Source organism: Podarcis cretensis (assembly GCF_951804945.1).
Source record: "Podarcis cretensis genome assembly, chromosome: 10".
Lineage (NCBI taxonomy): Eukaryota > Metazoa > Chordata > Lepidosauria > Squamata > Lacertidae > Podarcis > Podarcis cretensis.
The window spans coordinates 67092409-67112735 of NC_137179.1; the positions used below are offsets into that span (position 1 = coordinate 67092409).

Below are 20327 nucleotides of genomic sequence, written 5' to 3' on the forward strand. Positions count from 1 at the left end.
CCAAACATTCTGCTGTGTGAATCTGATGAGCAAACCTGCACTCATAGAGTGAGCCTGTACTACAGGAAACCAATTTTCACAACTTAGAAAAGCCGCCTCATTAGAACAAACGTTTTAAAAGAAGAAAGTAGAAAATCAGTGAAACTGTAAAGACAGCACAATGCCAATTTATTCTTGGTGGGGCAAGGGAAATGAAGTTACTAAAAATGGAGATTCACCACAAAAATGACAAATTTTACTAAAAGGTGCTTTCTATTGAAAACAGTGGCTTCCTCTGTTTATCTTGTCAGGATGATGCGCGAGGGGTTTCACTGTGAGACATTATTATTATTTCTCAGCACAACAGACTCCAAAAGATGGGAATTCTTTGATAAGGTACAGGGGTCTCAGCAAGAAAGTTTGCTCAGGCATATAACTTCAGGTATTCCATATGCTCGAATATTATTATTTATATTTATCAAAAGCTCTCCAAAATTCGTTTATCAGGGCTCCCAAAAACACACAGTTAACATGTTTTGCAAAGTCAGGCTGCCATTCTGCACCCAGTTACATGGCATTACTGAAATCGACAATAATTGGACTGTGCGTTGCAGAACCCGTTGCAGAGATTGTACCATCTCACGCCAGTAGCGCAAGCCAGCTTCTATGGCCTGCCCCTCGAGCTAGCTTTGCCAAGGATCTTCCTAAGCTTTTTTTAATGTCCGTAAAATAAACATTAAAAGTGCTTGATGTGCAAGGCTAATAGTGATGATAGCACTTTCGCCGTGTTTTTTATTTTTCTGTTTTTTACAAAAGCTTTTTTAAAAAACAAAGACATGGAAGGCGTATATAAAATACACTTGTGTGTAACGTAAGACATATGCATCAAAGAAAATTATTGCAGAACCGATGAAGGATGTTCCACCTTTTTATTCACTACCGAGTGAGTAAAATTAATAGAAGTCTCCCCAGGAGAACCCATGGTGATCTACTAGCTTTCGCTGGAGGATGCTGCAGATGTTATCTTGATATACTGGTTGAAAATTGTCTCGAAAGCTTCGTCTCTGTGTACCATGGCACCAAACACCAAAGGCTTGAAAGGGGGAGGAAGAGAAAAGCAGAAGAGTCAGTAACAATAATGACTGAAATACGGAGATCCCTAGTGCATCAGTAAGAGTTATCTGTGCAATCCTATACAGTGGTACCTCAGCTTTTGAACAGCTTAGTTCACGAACAATTTGGAACCCGAACGCTGCAAAACCGAAAATAGGTGTTCCGGTTTTCGAATGTTTTTGGGAAGGCGAACGTGCTCCGTTTTGCATCCCCCAGTGTTTCCTGTTGCGCTACTAATTTGCGTCCCCCTGTGTTTCCTGTTGCACTGCTAATTTGTGTCCCCCTCCCATTGTAATTCAAGCCTTCTGTTTCTGATTGCAGTGTTCTAAGGTGATATTTGGAGCTGATGTTTGCTGCTTTTGTTGTTGCTATTTATTTTGCATTTTTTGTTTTGAGGCTTTTTCAGTTAATTTGTTTTTGTGACTGTGAGGATCCCAGTTCAGCTACTGATTGATTGACTGATTGATTGATTGATTGATTGATTGATTGTGCGACTTTGGAAATGGATTAAAAAAAAACCCATCTAAACAATGACTATCATCAGTGCAGATAAGAAAAAAAATAATTTTAATTTTTATCATCTACAATACTGTCTTATTTACCGTATTTTTTTCTCTATAAGACTCCTAAAAAGTAAGGGGAAATGTGTGTGCGTCTTATGGAGCGAATGCAAGCTGCGCAGCTATCCCAGAAGCCAGAACAGCAAGAGGGATTGCTGCTTTCACTGCGCAGCGATCCCTCTTGCTGTTCTGGCTTCTGAGATTCAGAATTATTTTTTTCTTGTTTTCCTCCTCACAAAACTAGGTGCGTCTTGTGGTCTGGTGTGTCTTATAGAGCGAAAAATACGGTATTTTATAGTAAAGTATATTGATTGCAGTGGTGCCCCGCAAGACGAACGCCTTGCAAGACGGAAAACCCGCTAGACGAAAGGGTTTTCCGTTTTGGAGGCGCTTCGCAAAACGAATTTCCCTATGGGCTTGCTTCGCAAGACGAAAATGTCTTGCGAGTTCCTGCGGGTTTTTTCCCCTCCCCCCCCTTTTCTAAGCTGCTAAGCCGCTTATCAGCTGATCCGCTAAGCTGATAAGCCGCTAAAAGCCGCTAAAAGCCGCTAAGCCGCTAATAGCGCTAATCCGCTAAGCCGTCAATGGGCTTGCTTCGCAAGACGAAAAAACCGCTAGACGAAGAGAATCGCGGAACAGATTCTTTTCGTCTTGCGTGGCACCGCTGTATTGCTTACATTTTATGGATCAATGGTCTTGTTAGGTAGTAAAATTCATGTTAAATTGTGGTTTTAGTGGTTGTTTTTAGAAGTCTGGAACAGATTAATCCGATTGGCTCCTGCAACCAATCGGAAGCCGTGGAAGCCCCGTCGGACGTTGGGCTTCCAAAAATAGTTTGCAAACCGGAACAGTCACTTCCGGGTTTGCAACATTCAGGAGCCAAAATGTTTGGGAACTAAGCTTCCAAGGTACGACTTCCAAGATACAACTGTATTGTTATTATGCTATAAGAGAGAAATAATAGGGTGCAGCAAGGGGGAGAAATTTAAAAAAAAAAAAAAAACTACCATGAAAATCAGGGTGGGAAGTCAACAAAATAAAAGAAACAATAATATGCATTGGAGTGTATTTGTGTATTGTTGTTTTTTAAAAAATTTAATAAAATATAATTGGGGAGAAAGAAGAAGTCTTGCTGAATTTAATGGGACTTATTCTCAACCTAGCAGTTTGAAAGCACCTCCGGGTGCAAGTAGATAAATAGGGACCGCTTACCAGCGGGAAGGTAAACGGCGTTTCCGTGTGCGGCTCTGGCTCGCCAGAGCAGCGATGTCACGCTGGCCACGTGACCCGGAAGTGTCTCCGGACAGCGCTGGCCCCTGGCCTCTTAAGTGAGATGGGCACACAACCCCAGAGTCTGTCAAGACTGGCCCGTACGGGCAGGGGTACCTTTACCTTTACCTTTTATTCTCAGGCTCCCGCTGCTCGGTCCCAGCGCCTGCCAACCTAGCAGTTCGAAAGCACCTCCGGGTGCAAGTAGATAAATAGGGACCGCTTACCAGCGGGAAGGTAAATGGCGTTTCCGTGTGCGGCTCTGGCTCGCCAGAGCAGCGATGTCACGCTGGCCACGTGACCCGGAAGTGTCTCCGGACAGCGCTGGCCCCTGGCCTCTTAAGTGAGATGGGCGCACAACCCCAGAGTCTGTCAAGACTGGCCCGTACGGGCAGGGGTACCTTTACCTTTTTATTCTCAGGTTACGTGGATGCACAAAGCAGTTCAAGTCATTCTTACCAAACGCCTTCACTAAATAAGTTTCTCATCATTAACTTCCCCAAATCACCATACTCTTTCCATTACTACTGACAAAGAACGTGACTCACTATTCCCTTTTTGCTCTAAAACACTCGCTGTGGTGGATTTTTGTTAAGATGGCCCATGCATATGCAAGCTAAAAAAGGACCCGAAACGTTTTCGCTATCCCTGAAGATAATGACTAAATTCCCTTTCGTTGCAAATTGCAGCACAGATGCTTGCAACAACTTTTAAAAAAAAAAAGGTTTAGTAAAGGAATCCGCGTGGCTCAAGTTAAGTGCTCCAAAAACGGACAAGGTCATCACAGCATTAATATTTCAGCCGGCAGAATTGATGGTGCAATACACGTTAAGATCCTTTTATTTGCTTGCTCACTTTTTGCGTAGATGGCGTTGATACCGCAATCCCCATTCCGGATCCGGGAAGGACGGAAAGCACTTTGTACTGAAAAGAAGAAAGAAAAAGGAAATATTTAAATACTGAACCGGTGGAGGCAACGTGGGAAAGGCTCCAATCTGGCCAGGGCTGGAGACCTTCTCAGGTCGATAGCACAAAAGGGAGAGCATTAAAACAACAACATCATAATACAATGGTGCCTCGCAAGACGAAAAGAATCTGTTCCGCAAGTCTCTTTATCTAGCGGTTTTTTTGTCTTGCGAAGCAAGCCCATTGACGGATTAGCGGATTAGCGGTTTAGCGGCTTTTAGCGGCTTATCGGATTAGCGGCTTAAAAAAAGGGGGGGAGGGGGAAAAACCCGCAGGAACTCGCAAGACATTTTCGTCTTGCGAAGCAAGCCCATAGGAAATTCGTTTTGCGAAGCACCTCCAAAACAGAAAACTCTTTCGTCTAGCGAGTTTTCCGTCTTGCGAGGCATTCGTCTTGCGCGGCACCACTGTACTAGGAGAGGGGTGGACAACCCCTCTGCAGGCTTGAGGGCCACTGTCAATCCTGGACAGCCTCTCTATACTCTATACCTGGAGGTCTCAGGGAGGTTCACAGCAAAACCACAACATATAAAATCAAACCAAAAGCAATAACCCAATAACAACCCCCCCCAAAAAAGAGCCACATTTTAAAATCGTATAGGATGTCAATCAGGTCAACAAAAGGCCTGGTTAAAAAGTGAAGTTTTTGCCTGGCACCTAAAAATGTATAATGAAGGCACCAGGTGAGCATTCCACAGATGGGGAGCCACTGCATAGAAGGCCCTGTTCTCATGTTGCCACCCTCTAAACCTCTCTAGGAGGGGGCACACGAAGGAGGGCCTCAGAACATGATCTCAGGGTCCGCGTAGGTTCATATGGGAAGAGGCGGTCCTTGAGGTATTGCGGTCCTGAGCCATTTAAGGCTTCATAGGTCAAAACCAGCACTTTGAATTGGGCCCGGAAGCTAATTGGTAGCCAGCGCAGTTGGACCAGGATCGGTGTAATATGCTCAAACTGTCTTGCTCCGGTGAGCAACCTGGCCGCTGAATTCTGCACCAGCTGGAGTTTCCGAACAGTCTTCAAAGGCAGCGTATAAGGCACTGCAGTGATCTAACCTTGAAGTTACCAGAGCAGTAGGTGGAGCTAGGCATATGAAAGGTATCTTTTTGTATGGTAGTTTTTGTATCTTTTTGTATGGAGAGCTAGGCCGAAACTCTCAAGGAGAGTCCAAAGCAGGGCTGGTGAGGCTTGGATGGCCTGGGAAAGAGTCCCCAGAGCTAAACAGAGAGGCCTAGATGGCTCCATTTGGCTCTCAGGCCCAAAGTTCCCCATCACTGTACTAAAAGGTAAAACGTAAAGGACCCCATGGCAGTTAAGTCCAGTCAAAGGCGACTATGGGGTTGCAGCACTCATCTTGCTTTCAGGCCAAGAGAGCTGACGTTTGTCCACAGACAGCTTTCCGGGTAATGTGGCCAGCATGACAAAACCGCTTCTGGCGCACAGAGGACCATGACGCAAGCCAGAATGCACGGAAACACCATTTACCTTCCCACTGCAATGATACCTGTTTATCTACTTGTACTGGCATGCTTTCAAACTGCTAGGTGGGCAGGAGCTGGGACTGAGCAACGGGAGCTCACCCCGTCGCAGGGATTCGAACCACCGGCCTTCTGATTGGCAAGCCCGAGAAGCTCAGTGGTTTAGACCACAGCCCCACCCACATACTTGGGTCCAGGGGTGCCAACTTGAATAAAACATTGCATAATCAATCACAAGACACTCATCATTTGAATGGCGATGCCCATCAACTTTGGGGGAGCTCTGCCCCCTCAAATATTTTATGGAGGTCCCTAGGGGATGGCTCCTAGGGTAGGATCTACAATGGCCCAGAAATATGCTGGGAAAGGCAGTTCCTGGGTTAGTTAGCTCAGACAAGTATTTCAGAGTTGTTGGGCTAAGGAGATCCACATGATCTGAAGGTTCTACAGATCATGACAAAGAAACACAACACAATGACCAGAAGGGGCTTCCACCTCTGTACAGAGACTGGATCTAGGTGCCAATGTGATGTTCAAATGTTTTGCCTCAAGATACAGGAATACAACCTTCATCCTTTTAATTAAAAACAGCATGTTAAACAGACACCATGGACCTACCTTTTGAATATCTGTAATATCTGTCAATTTTATAACTTTATTTCTTTTAGATGAACCAGATTTGGAACTTTCAAAGCACAAATAACTGGACAAAAGGAAAGGAAAACATTACATATTATATAGATGTTTGAGGACCAAAATGATTCAAAGCCTTGCCAACTAACTTCAATTTTTAGTTTAAATACAAACCGCTTTGCAAATCAATGAGGAATAATTAAATTGCCAGACAAATGGGGAAAAAAAATGAAAGAGCAGTTACACCAAATCGAACAACTAAGCTCTATATAGTTTTAGAGACTGTCATACACTGACATTACAACCAAAACATGTGCATACACAATGCTAGAAGCAGCACATATGAAATACCCTTCCATAAGGAATTCCACACAGATATATCGCTTCCATTCATCAGGAAAGATTCAAGTCTCAGGAATATCCTCTTTCTCTCCACTAGGTGCTTTTAGTCTATTTTTTTAAAAAAAGGATTGACATACCCACAGAAATCAATTGGCCTGCCCTGAGTGTGACAATGTTTGGTATCACCCATAACTTGAAGCTCTGTCTGTTTTGTGGAATATTGAAGATTACAGATGAGGTAAAAGAAGACCCCCTTTTGCAATAAGGGGATATTCCCACCCCCTGTGAAGGCAAATAACTACCCAGCACAAGTTAAGGCTCAACTGACTACAGTTTGGGTGCTGCTTTTTTGCTTTGAAATGCTCTTTTTCCTAGCAAGAGTGACACCGTAAATAAGTTCTGGCTAAGGGGTGACTCCACTGAGAGCAAAAATAATCTGTTTCCATTCCAAATTAGAAGAGGCCTGGTTCAGGGTCAACAAGGCTCATGTGGTGGCCTTGGGAGGAGCAGGTGAGGGGGTTTCAACAAGTTTATGGGGTGAGAATATTGGGGCTCTGTGATGATGTGTACATTAATCTATCATATGCATCCCTCGAGAGGGGCAGCCAGGAGCACAACTCGCTTGCCCTGGCATAACCCAGCAGAGGAAAAAATCCCAGGGGAGGAGATAGGTTTAAGATTCCCAACTCTTCTATGTGTGCAATTTGCACAGAGCCCTTGGGATCGAGCCAGACATATAACATGTCACTTTAATAATACTTTAGAATGGCGGCAACACTTCCTGGAGAGCTTTGTCTGTCTTCAGTGACATGGGCACGTAGCCTAACACCAGCACACAGGTGCAACAAAGAAAGGCTTCTGAGAAATTATTTCAGCTTCCCAGAATGCCCCCTTTCACGCCAATAAATTTTTCTTATAAGTTCATTTGGCTCAGCCCTTTGTCTTCTGATTCTGAAGTATATGAAAGTGTAGAATTCTGGGATCTGCCTAACATGTGCACATTTCTCCTCAGACTGCAGAAATGCAGCCACTACAGGCCATTTCACTTTGACCTGTCTTTTGAAAAAGGTAAGGAAAAGCTAAAGGACCCCTGGACAGTTAAGTCAAGTCAAAGGCAACTATGGGGTGCGGCGCTCATCTCTGCTTTCAGACCGAGGGAGCTGGCGTTTGTCCCCAGACAGCTTTCCGGGTCATGTGGCCAGCATGACTAAATCACTTCTGGTGCATAGAGGACTGTGACAAAAGCCAGAGCGCACAGAAACGCAGTTTACCTTCCCACCACAGCGATACCTATTTATCTACTTGCACTGGCGTGCTTTCGAACTGCTAGGTTGACAGGAGCTGGGACAGAGCAACGGGAGCTCGCCTCGTTGCGGGGATTCGAACTGTCGACCTTCCGATCGACAAGCCCAAGAGGCTCAGTGGTTTAGACCACAGCACCACCCGCACCCACCAAAAAGGTAAATTACCCTTGGACAGTGAAGTCCAGTCAAAGGTGACTATGGGGTTGCAGCGCTCATCTTGCCTTCAGGCCAAGGGAGCCGGCATTTGTCTACAGACAGCTTTCCAGGTGATGTGGCCAGCATGACTAAACCACTTCTGGCGCGGTCGACCACAGCTGCGTGGATGTTACTGGCCCAGAGATGGAAAGAATATAAAGTCCCAACCAGAGAAGAATGGCAGATTAAGTCAATGGATTATTCTCAAATGGCAAAAATGACCAAAATTTTAACAAGGAAAGGGGAAAATTTTTAATTTATCTTAAAGACCATTGTAAACAGTTAAAATCATTAGTAGGATTGGAGTAACACTTGCCGTTTAATGGTGATTTTTGGATATAATGGAGATGTAAAAGATTTGGATTATTATAAAAGATGCAGGAGGAAATTATTAACAATAGGACCCACAAAGGGGAGGAGGGAAATCCAGGAGATTCCTTGGAATCTTGTTTTTATTATGTATGTTGGAGATCTGATTGTAAAACTTTAATTTGAAAAACCAAACAAATGTTATTATTATTTTAACCCGCTTCTGGCGCAACGGAACACCATGACAGAAGCCAGAGCGCACAGAAACGCTGTTTACCTTTTGAGAAAGAACATCACTACACCCAGGATATTACGGCTGCACTTGGGTGACTCTTTTCTGACCCATTAAATCCAACTCTCTTATTATTTCTTGAGGAGACGCCTACTATTTCATGAGTTGGTTCTACCTCATGTGAAAGGTCAATGAATCCTGTTGCAACAAGTTCTGGTATTCTCATGAGGGGGAAAATCCACTGAGGGCTAGTTTGCACGTCCTGTATATTTTTCTTACATTTATTTACGGTGACACGTGTGAAATACCTTTAACCTTCTCCCTTGGTTTAATGGCACTTGCAAAAGGAGTTGCACTGTGTTTTTCCCTTTGAAATTTACAAAAGTGCTGGTGCTCCCAGGTAGTCAATTTTTTCCTAGGCTGAAAACTCCCGTTACAAATCGCGTAAAGACTTACTTTTCTGTGACGTAAAGCACTCCATTTCTAATGTAGTCTGTGGGCATCTTCCTGTCTCTGTTAATTAAGCAGCAGCGCCAGCCATTCTCACACACTGTCAAAAGAAAATAAGCACATTATACTTCATGCAAAAAATCGAGGGGCCAAACCTTCACAGTGGCAGCCCAGGAAAAAGACATTTACCCCCCAAAAAAGAAAACGGGACACGGACATGTTTTGTTCAATTATGGTGACAAATCTTTCTTTAAAAGCAACGAAGCCATGTACCAGAATTCCAGAATGCGTACCAAAACTTTTTCTAAACCCTGAAGTATTTGTTTCAAGAACTGGGTTAAGTTACTTCTCTCGCAGGATTATGAACCTTTCCTGCCCTCTCAAATTCGTGCTGCCACAAAAGGCAAACCAAGCGACAGGCATCAGGTTCGCTCAAAGAAACTTATGGATGTCAGATAAAAAATTAATTTGGTCTCTTGCTCACAGGACCTAACAGCAGATAACATTACAGGGCAGTTCATTCTCAGTACCGCCACACTGCGCGCAATTCTTTTTAAAAAAATGCGCTTGTATTTACGGCCAACGCCCGTGTATTACGTATGCGCCGCTACCTGACAAAGGACGTTCGTTTTCCGACAGATTAAATACTTCATAGAAGTTGCCTCTCTTGGTGGTGTGAAATCGGCTGCTGTCTTCGTCTCTGTTTACTCCCGTCGGGGCGCTTGAGCCCACGCAACTTCGCGACGTTGCCGTTTGAAGCTGCAAGGAAATAAAATCGGATTACCGATAATGCACGGCAAATGCATAAAGCGCACAGGGGCGGCTTTGCGATTTTATGATATCGTTAGAAAAACAATCAGAAGGTCGGCAGTTCGAATCCCCGTGAAGGGGTGAGCTCCCGTTGCTTGGTCACAGCTCCTGCCAACCTAGCAGTTCGAAAGCACGTCAAAGTGCAAGTAGATAAATAGGTACCACTGTGGCGGGAAGGTAAACGGGGTTTCTGTGCGCTGCTCTGGTTCGCCAGTAGCAGCTTAGTCATGTTGGCCACTTGACCCGGAAGCTGTACGCCGGCTCCCTTGGCCAGTAAAGCGAGATGAGCGCCGCAACCCCAGAGTTGGTCACGACTGGACCTAATGGTCAGGGGTCCCTTTACCTTTGCCTTTTGCAATAAAACTGAACTATACCACTTCTTACTGCAGCTCACTGTACACAGACGTGAACTGCGTACAGTGGTACCTCGGTTTTCGAACGTAATCCATTCCAGATTTCCGAAACGTTTGAAAACTGAGGCAAAAGGGGCAGCCTGCAAATTCAATAGAGAAAACTGGAAAAAAAGCCTACTTCCGAGGCGCGTTTGAAAGCGGAAGCATTGACTTCCGGGTTTTTGGCGATCGAAAACCAAATTCCACTGTATTAGAAAGCTCCTGCACTGTCTGTGTGGAGCATGTCCACGTGTTACAACTCTTGAGAGATCTAGTGCATCGGGAAAGGTCTTACGAAGAGAGAAGAGTGAGAACATGCAGCGCCGCACGTTCAGTCAGAAACGGCGCCATTTCAGGTGGGCTCTATTGTATTTTGTAAAGGCTGGCTGTGATCCTAAGCGGCACATGCAAGCAAGGGGCTGTTCAGGCGTGCTTTTATTGTAAGCTACCCCGATAAAACGGGGCCAAACCACAGGGTGTCATCGCAATAAATGATAAAAAGATGTTCCCATGTGGTCTGCCGTCCTGGCCCTGGCAAGGAAAGAGATCTGCTCAGTTTTTAATAAAATAAAATGTGTAATGGACCCTCAGGCCGCTATCTCAATGTTCACTCACATATTACGCCCTCAAACTCTAAGGAATGTCAAAGTTTTGTTTAACCATTTGGCATCTTAAAAGCTGGCGCAATAACTCTTAATTAAGTAAATTCTGCTTGAATGTTTCAATTATGCACTTTAAACCCTGCTGATTTCTTTTGCTGCACAGGGCTCCTCTGAGATAGAGAGGTGGGGTATAGACATTCAATTCACCAAAATCATATGACCATCTCAACTTGTCCGGACTGCAATCTTTAACGCAAAGCTTTTTTAAAAAAGCTCCAGTAGAATTGCAACTGAGAAATGAGAATATGGTGAACGGGTCATTCCACGCCAAATCAAAAACCACAAAAAACACCCTTCTTATTTTTAAAACATGGTATCCCATCTTAAAAACAAAAAAGTATGATACATGTGTTAGTTGCGGTTTGCGTGCTATGGCTTATCGAACCTACCAAGGTACAAAATGACTAAAATTCACTTTGAACGGTCAATAACCCTTTTCTGTAGCACTTAATACAATTTTTGTACATTATTTTGAAAGAGAACTAAATTAGCTTTATTTTGATACCTAGATAAGTGCAATTGGTTCAAAAATTGCACACAGAAATTGACACAGAAATTGCACTGGCTTAATTCACGCAAAAATTCAAATTTTTAAAAATTTCTCCTGTGCCCAACTTTAGACAAAAAAAAATATTTTTTAATTAATTTGTGGTTATCTCATAGGTTATCACATAAAAAAATTTTTGAAGAAAAACTGGGTTGTGAGAACACAGTCGAGTATTAAAATCAGATGATTTGGCATGGAATGACCCAAACACATTCCCCAACAGCCATATTGGGGACAATTAGGCGTACCATTAATCTAATACAATGTTGCTGTCACTATTTATTTATTTATTTATTTATTTATTGACTGCCCTTTGCCCTAAGGTCCTAGGGCAAGTTAAAACGATTAAAACACCATCTCAAGAGCAGCCTAAACCAGGAGGCCATCACGGAAATAAGGTGGGTCCTCAAAACGCACTTCTCACGATGCCAATCGTCAGGTGTAAACAAGTGTCCTTCCACATCGTCATAAAGCGTTTTCCAGAAGGTTCTGGATCCTCTCAAGCACTCCGACCCCTCATTATGGGCGCTGCACAAATGCAACCACCGGACAACTGGAGCTCCGGACTTCCTGGCAGCGGTATTTTTCTAGAAAAAGGGGTGCCAGAACTCACCACGAACGCCGCCTCCCCTTGTTCTCTCAGAACGGCAATGGCGCCCATCTGAGAGGGGCCAGAACTGAGTTCCGGTGAGTTCCGCCTGAAAAAAAGCCCTGTCCCTTTGATGCCAGCCAGAGGAGGAGAGGGTGTGAACAAGCATGTGCCCCTTAATTCTCCTGTGTTGGATTCTCTCGCTTGGATCCCCTGCTTGCTCAACAACATGGTTTGTCCTCCCAAAATTGGAGGGCTAGCTCTGAAGCAAAAACCTATAATTGGTGCAATTCAGAATGCTGATATTTCACAGTTCCAAATCCTGTACCTCGACCACCTCTCCCCATATGAACCAACCTAGACCATGTGATCATCTTCTGAGACCCTTTTTCATATGCCTCCTCCACAAGAAGTCCAAAGTGGTTCCTCTTCTCCTGGGCCTTTGGTTAATTAAATTATGGTCTTTTAAACTGGGTGGGGAGTACTGTTTTTGTTTGATACTATGTGTGTAGAGAAGGGCAACCAAGGTGATCTAGGACAGTGTTCCCCAAACTTGGGTCTCCAGCTACTGTTGGACTACAAGTCCCATGATCCCTAGCTAGCAGGACCAGTGGTCAGGGAGGATGGGAGCTGTAGTTGGAAAATAGCTGGAGGCCCACGTTTGGGAAACCCTGATCTAGGACCAGGAAACAAAGCCTTGTGAGGAACAGTTGAAGGGGCTGGGTAAGTTTGGCCTGGAAAGGAAGAGTCTGAGAAGAGATATGAGAGCCATCTTCAAATATCTCAAGGGCCGTCTCGAGCTTGTCTTCTCCTGCTCCAGAGGGTAGGACTCAAACCAATGGCTTCAAGTTGCTAGAAAGGAGTTTCTGAACAAACTCCAGGAAGAACTTTCTGACAGTAAGAGCTGATTGTCAGTGGAATGGTCTCCCTCAGGAAGTTGTGGACTCTTCTTCCTTGGAGGTCACCTGCCATGGATGCTTTAGCTGAGATTGCTGCATTGCACGGAGTTGTACTAGATGATCCTTGGGGCCCCTTCTATGTACCGTATTTTTTGCTCCATAAGACGCACCTAGTTTTTAGGGGGGGGAATGCAAGGGAAAAATATTCTTTAAAGGGAGCGCTGAGCAGAACCTGTATGCATCCCAGGCTCTGCTCAGCGCTCCCTTTCACGAGTCGCGTGGAGCGTGTGTGCGGCGCTTGCGGGCTTTTCCCCCAAGGACGGGCTGCCCATCTCCCTCCTCGGGGAAAAGCCCCCAAGAGCCGCACACACACTCTGCGCAGCTCTTTAAAGGGAGCACGGCTCTTGGGGGCTTTTGCATTCGCTCCATAAGACGCACACACATTTCCCCTTACTTTTTAGGAGAGGAAGTGCGTCTTATAAAGCGAAAAATACGGTATTTTTGTGTTTTGATATCGTATGAAAGGTGGCATAGAAATTTAAATAATAATAATAAATAATAATAATAATAATAATAATAATAATAGAGAGAGCCTTTGGGTGTAGGACAGGCTCTGCACTGAAGAGTGTCACTTCCAACTCCCCATAGCTCAGTGGTGGCCAAACTTGGCCCTCCAGCTGTTTTGGGACTACAACTCCCATCATTCCTAGCTAACAGGACCAGTGGTCAGGGATGATGGGAGTTGTAGCCCCAAAACAGCTGGAGGGCCAAGTTTGGCCACCACTTCCATAGCTGGAGATAGCATATCTGTCCCCCGTCTCCCTCACATAATTCTAACTGTCTGACTCTGAACATCAGAACAGGGTCCTTTCGCTAGATGGCATTTAACAAGCACATCAAAACAACTCCATCGACTAGATCTGGAAATATTATTGCATACAATTAATTCAAGATCATTCAGCTAGCAGGAGCCACACGTACTATGCATTTCCAAGAAACTACAAATTAAAACCAAGCCATTTAATATATGCAACACACATAAACATACAAAGTAACTGTTAACTAAATACACAAGCTTACACACGCACGCACACACACACAAAAGGCATCAGCTCATTATGAACACAAATGATCCAATTGAAAGAAAGAAAGTGTTGCACGCTAAGATCCGTACCTTTTCATGCCCTGACAGCTAGCAGGAAAGGAAAAAACAAACAAACACAAATGTGACAGTGACAAAAGAAAAAAGCGAAATCTATTTAACTGTATAATATACAGAATAAAAAACATGAACTGAGTGAAGTTGCAAGGTTGTACATTCCAAAAGACCACACACAATGATTGCAATCTTAAAGGAAAAAGGGGGGGAAAATCACTCCAATGTATCAGTGGTTAGAGCATATATTTTCAATCCATTAAAATTAAATTAGCCCTTAACTAGATTTCCCATTCCTGGCTCTTGATCTCTTTAACAGTGGGTGTAACTTTTCACTTCATTTTGTTTATAATTTGGTATTAGCTGAGAAAGTACGGCAGAAGGTTAATTCGGTGTAATGTAGATAATGAGTTCTCCATAGATTCCTTTGATAGACCAAACAAAAGAATATATGGGTATGGGCAAAGCAGCTCAAGTGAAGAAAAGCTGAACGTTCAGAAAAAGAGTGAAATACAGCCCCCTCGTGACTGGACCACGTAAAATTATGGGTTGGTAAAAGCAGTTCAAGGCTCTGTCAGATCAAAAGTGTCGCTGGAACGTAGAACGCTTGCACCTTTGAGAAATTCAGGGAGAAGACTCTGAATGAAGTACTGGGCACTCCAGATGCAAGAAAATGCTGGATTCTTTAGGGTAGGGATGGAGAACTGGATCCAGCCAGATTCCAGGGGCTGTTTTTACATGTGACGTCAGGCGATTCCAAGACAGGACAGCTGTCTACCTGCTCCATCTGGTATGCAGGCTGAGACCCTACCTGCCCGCAGACTGTCTCGCCAGAGTAGTGCATGCTCTAGTTATCTCCCACTCGGACTACTGAAATGCGCTCTACATGGGGCTACCTTTGAAGGTGACCCGGAAACTACAACTGTAGTAAAGTTAGTACATTTCAAGAAGCTGTTCTTTGGTCAGGCAGAGAATGAGGCCTTGTGGGAAATCAGCAAGCCACAAGAATTAGGGGAACTAGGTCCTGTTGCTTTAACCCACAGACCCGTTGGCTCCAAGGGTGTGAAAGGTTTATTATGGGAAAGGAGTTCTCTGGGTAATGTGAAGGTTTGACACCTGTGAGGGAAGTTATGTATATCCAACCAGTGATGTTATCTCTCTTTTAATTGCCCAAAGGAGGTGCATCTGCATAAGCTCCAAGAAAGGGAGGACCCACCTTTGATCTAGGCTCTGGAGCCTTAATTGGCACAGCTGTCACAAGTTAAAATTATTAGCCCACAAGCTGCTCATTGGAGGGTTTGAATGCAGCCAAGGGTTATGATTGGACCTGGGGGTTCTGGTTCCGCATGCAGATTGGGAATAAAAGATCTTGGAAATAGCTGGAACTGCGTGCTCTGCAATCTGCCCGGCTGCTAATGTTCTACCTGGCAGCCGTCCTTTGTTCCTTTGTGATGAAGATTTTCTAAGACCTCTGAACGCGGATCTCTGAAGGACTCTGAACTATCCTATCTTTGCCTTAGAGTGTAGAAGTGAGTATTAGTTAGTTAAATTTTGCAACGTTATTATTTTCTCTGTACTTGTAATCTACTAAAAGATGTGCCTGCTTTTTAGCATGTTTCTTTGTTTTTTAAAATAAATTTTAAGAAAGAAACTTTCTCTTGTATTGTGTGCCTATCCAGGGGAATAGCTAATTCTAATGCCTAAACTTCTTGGTTGCGCCCTACCAAAGAATTTCTGCCTGCAAGCTTGTGGAAGCAGCTTGTAGATTGGGGTTAAAGGTAAAGGTACCTCTGCCCGTACGGGCCAGTCTTGCCAGACTCTAGGGTTGTGCGCTCATCTCACTCTAGAGGCCGGGAGCCAGCGCTGTCCGCAGACACTTCCGGGTCACGTGGCCAGCGTGACAAGCTGCATCTGGCGAGCCAGCGCAGCACACAGAACGCCGTTTACCTTCCCGCTGGTAAGCGGTCCCTATTTATCTACTTGCACCCGGGGGTGCTTTCAAACTGCTAGGTTGGCAGGCGCTGGGACCGAACGACGGGAGCAAACCCCGCTGCGGGGATTCGAACCGCCGACCATGCGATCGGCAAGTCCTAGGCGCTGAGGCTTTTACCCACAGCGCCACCTGCGTCCCTTGGGGTTAACCGGTAACAAAGGAGCACGACCGTCTCCCTTAGGGTGTGGCTTCAGGTAACCCTGGGACGATGGAGTGGTGGCAGCGTTACCAGTTCTGTTTTGTCCTGATTCTCAAAAGTAAAAGGGTCTGCCAGCCTTGCTCCAGAAACCTGGTCTGGCCGGAGAGCGAAGACAGATGAGGGAGGGGCAAATGGTTGGGGGCCCGTTTACCACAACAACTAATCCAGAATGCGGCAGCTAGACTGGCGACTGGGAGTGGCTGTCGAGACCACATAACACCAGTCCTGAAAAAACTACATTAGCTCCCAGTACGTTTCCGAGCACAATTCAAAGTGTTGGTGCTGACCTTTAAAGCCCTAAACGGCCTCAGCTCAGTATACCTGAAGGAGTGTCTCCACCCCCATCGTTCTTCCCGGACACTGAGGTCCAGCTTCGAGGACCTTCTGGAAGTTTCCTTACTGAGAGAAGCAAAGTTATAGGGATCCAGGCAGAGGGCCTTCTCGGTGGTGGCACCCGCCCTGTGGAATGCCCTCCCATCAGATGTCAAGGAAATAAACAACTATCTGACTTTTAGAAGACATCTGAAGGCAGCCCTGTTTAGGGAAGTTTTTAATGTTTGATGTTTTATTGTGCTTTTAATTCTATTGGGAGCCGCCACGAGTGGCTGGGAAGACTTAGCCAGATGGGTGGGGTATAAATAATAAAATATTATTATTAAAGCCATAGCTGCAAAGGAAGATTCCTCTTTGAGTTCAAGATGAGATGCAAAGGAAGAACCTCGTTGCCTTTAACTGCAAAAGAGCAGGATGCCTTTTTCTCTTCTGAAATCTTAGCGCTTTTCGCACTAAGATTGGAAATAAGCGCCTGCCTGCTCTTAGACCGCAAGTGACAGCAGGCAGAGGTTTATCTCAAATCTCAGTACTAAACAACACCACAGCGCTAAGATCAGGGACAAGAGAGCCTTTATCTCAGATCTTCGCACTTAGATGGGAAATGACTGCTCTCTGAGGTTCTCCACAGCTGCTATGTTTTCAAAACAAGAAAACCTGTAATCTGATTGGTAAAATTCTGACAGGGCTGCTGCTGTATCTCTTATTTTTTTATCTGAATGTTTTGAATCGGCCCTTGATTCAACTGAGTCTCATAAGAGGAGACTTCAAAGTTCAGACACTCAATGCACAATACTTTTAATTGGGGTCAGGCGACGTTTTAAATCATGTAATTGCCTTAATCTGGGTTTCAAAATTGTACTTAACCCTCCCTGGTATCTTTGAATGAAGGGCAAGCTGTAAATCTCAGTAGAGGAATACACACTGCTAGAAACCGAGCAAAAACAGTTGACCTGCCCCTGTTCCTTTACCATGGTCATAGTATAATAATAATAATAATAATAATTAATAATAGTCTGCCAATAGTCTGCCATTAAGAGTTAGTATGGCAATGGCTGTGGGCAAGATCAGAATTCCTGAGGATGTGTACAATCGCTAAGGACTTGATGGGGATTATATTTGCTGTGTTATATTGTCACGACTGAGTGAGACTGGGATCACAACTACTATCCTATGCTGTGAGTGCATTGCAGGGGGTTGGTCTAGATGACCCTTGGGGTTTAGAACATCACCCGTTAGTCTTGGAGCACCCAATATCTACATTCACGGGGCCTTCAGCTTTTTAAGTGGGGGAGTTGTCAACTATCAGATCCAACTGGTATGTGCATATTGGGTCCACAGCCTTAAAAGCCAGCCAGCCAGCCCCTCTATGTGCTCTAGTCACTGAAGTCAAATGGATATCGTTCGGTTACGTGAAAACAAAAAAACAGAAAACAAAACAAAACAAAACAAAACAAAACAAAACATCAAACTCTATTTACCCGTCTTGATACTGTAGCATTAGCTCTCTCTTTGAGCTGGGGATCTGTGGGCAAGTTTAACCATATAATATAAGGGGTATCGTACTTTGCTCGTAGCCTCGGGCACCGCTTGAAGACAAAGTCGATAAGGAAAAATTTGATTCCTGCATAAAGTCCTATGTAATTGGAAAGACCGAGAAAGAAAGAAAGGAAGGAAGGAAGGTTATCAGCGAAATATCAGCTTAACCGGAATAGTGCTATCGATACAGTCACTGTACAACCAAAACGAAGATACAGTCATACCTCATGTTATGTTTGCTTCATGTTATGTTTTTTCAAGTTGCGACAACCTGCGGCGACCCAGAAGTACCGGAAAGGGTTACTTCTGGGTTTCGCCACTCGTCATGCGCGGTAGCGCTAAATTGTGCTTTATTCATGTGCACAAGCACCAAATTGCGCCACGCACCTGCGCAGTTGCGGGCTTTTCACGTTGCGAATGGGCCTCCGGAACAGATCCCGTTCGCAACCAGGGGTACCGCCGTACTTCAACCCTTGAATAAAAGGCCAGATACTATAGGGTCTGCAAGAGATGTGAGCCTAGAAATTCAAGCGGCCACACAACTGCAAAAGCAGAAGTTAAGGCTGATTTACAGCAAAGCAGCAGCAGCGGTGCAGCTATGGACCTCTTTATCTTGGCCATCTTGACAGCTGAAAAATAAGGTTTCCATGACCTATCTGGAAAGAGTTAATTAATGCAGGCCGGTTTGGGGCAGGTGGTTTTAAATTGTATTACTTACAATGTTATAACCCACCTTGGGTAGGCAAAAAACCCAAAATATAAAATGAAATTACCAGCTGCCCTCTAACACTTCAGTTTGGGACATTGCTGTGTACTGTATGCTAGCATTTTCTGTCCTGTATGGTTGTTTATATGGCCAGCTTAAATATTTTATGCTTTAATTTTACTTGTAAGCCATATTGAGAAGATGGTTCCAGAAGCATTTAAAAGAAATTATTCTCAGAAGGGGTTACATCCATCTATGGGACGCGGGTGGCACTGTGGTCTAAACCACTGAGCCTCTTGGGCTTGCCGATCGGAAGGTTGGCAGTTCAAATCCCCACGACGGGTTGAGCTCCCATTGCTCTGCCCCAGCTCCTGCCAACCTAGCAGTTCGAAAGCACACCAGTGTAAGTAGATAAATAGGTACTGTTGCAGCGGGAAAGTAAACGGCGTTTCCGTGCGCTCTGGTTTCCGTCACGTTGCGCCAGAAGCGGTTTAGTCATGCTAACCATATGACCCGGAAAGCTGTCTATGGACAAACGCAGGCTCCCTCAGCCTGAAAGTGAGATGAGCGCTGCAACCCCATAGTCGCCTTTGACTGGACGTAACCATCCAGGGGTCCTTTACCTTACATCCATCTCCAAGCAAGTGTGGCACCATGCAAGTATTTTTTTGAAGCATGCCCAATTAATGGCTCATAATGGAAACTTGGTTCCTGGTCAAGATAGATGTGAGCTTCTAAGATCACAGAGAGTGGCAAGAAATCTGAAAAGTGTTACCTATTGAAAGGCCGATGATCCTGTACGGAATACAGCAGGATGCTATAAAAGCCGCCCACAGAGCAATGTACAGCTTTTGCGTAACTTCAGGCTGCACCCACATAAACAAGCTGTGAAAGGGAAAAGGAACACAGAAAGAAGTAAGACATTGCGGCACTTTGTTCTCTCTTCCCCGTTCAAATTTGCTGAAAATAAATACATTTAAAACTCACTTTTTGATTTTTTCCAGTATGTCTGACATTTTGCCAAACAAATTCTGCAATTGAAAGAGGAAGGGAATGTCAGCTCAGAATATACTGCAGTGCAACTTATGATAAAGTTCTATTCTGGGTATAAAGCCATCGTTTTAATTTTTTTTTAAAAAAAAAATCAGTTCCATCTCATTGCAAAGGTGGAAGAAAATCTTTATTCCAGTCACAAGTACGACACTCATAAAATCTTCACATTCCAGAAATTGTTGCTTGCTCCCCCCCCCCCCCGTGCCTTGTATTTTAGGAACCATAAACTACAGATTGCCTAATGGGCAGAATTGCGAATCCTGTGTAAAAGGTTTGCTGTTTTGAGAGCGTAGAAAACATCCCTTGAACACTGGAAATGACTGCAGGGAAAATGACCGCATTTACACTAACGCTGAACCCCCCCCCCCCTTTTACTTAGTGGTTGTTGGTTTTTGTGTTTGTGTTTTGTTTTGTTTTACAAAGTTTGCACATTTACCAAAATATCAATCATACATTTGGCATCAACTTCCTCCCCACCCCCACCTTCCATGGTTCATTTTAGTTACCCATTTCTGCTGCATATTCCAATTAAACCCTATTATTTCTTTTTCCATTTTATATCAGTTTTCTTTCTGCTGCTGAATTTACTCTAACCCTGCTAACGTCTTTAATTTGTTTACAA

At 44.4% G+C, this 20327-nt stretch overlaps 1 protein-coding gene across 7 annotated transcripts in view; it reads right to left on the reverse strand.

Annotated features, from left to right (window-relative positions):
- Positions 1-894: 894 nt before the first annotated feature.
- The window catches only part of GRAMD4 (GRAM domain containing 4), a 109110-nt gene continuing 89677 nt past the window's right edge, over positions 895-20327 (reverse strand). For 5 of the 7 annotated variants that reach the window (XM_079994223.1, XM_079994219.1, XM_079994224.1 and 2 more), the window contains 9 exons: positions 19640-19683; positions 19428-19537; positions 17889-18043; positions 13904-13921; positions 9442-9589; positions 8837-8930; positions 5984-6068; positions 3777-3845; positions 895-1072 (listed from right to left, as the gene is read on the reverse strand). In XM_079994223.1, the coding sequence (XP_079850349.1) occupies positions 971-1072; positions 3777-3845; positions 5984-6068; positions 8837-8930; positions 9442-9589; positions 13904-13921; positions 17889-18043; positions 19428-19537; positions 19640-19683 (825 nt within the window). In that variant the 3' untranslated portion in view covers positions 895-970. The remainder of the gene's footprint in view (positions 1073-3776; positions 3846-5983; positions 6069-8836; positions 8931-9441; positions 9590-13903; positions 13922-17888; positions 18044-19427; positions 19538-19639; positions 19684-20327) is intronic. The other 2 variants (XM_079994220.1, XM_079994222.1) reach the window with 1 other exon arrangement.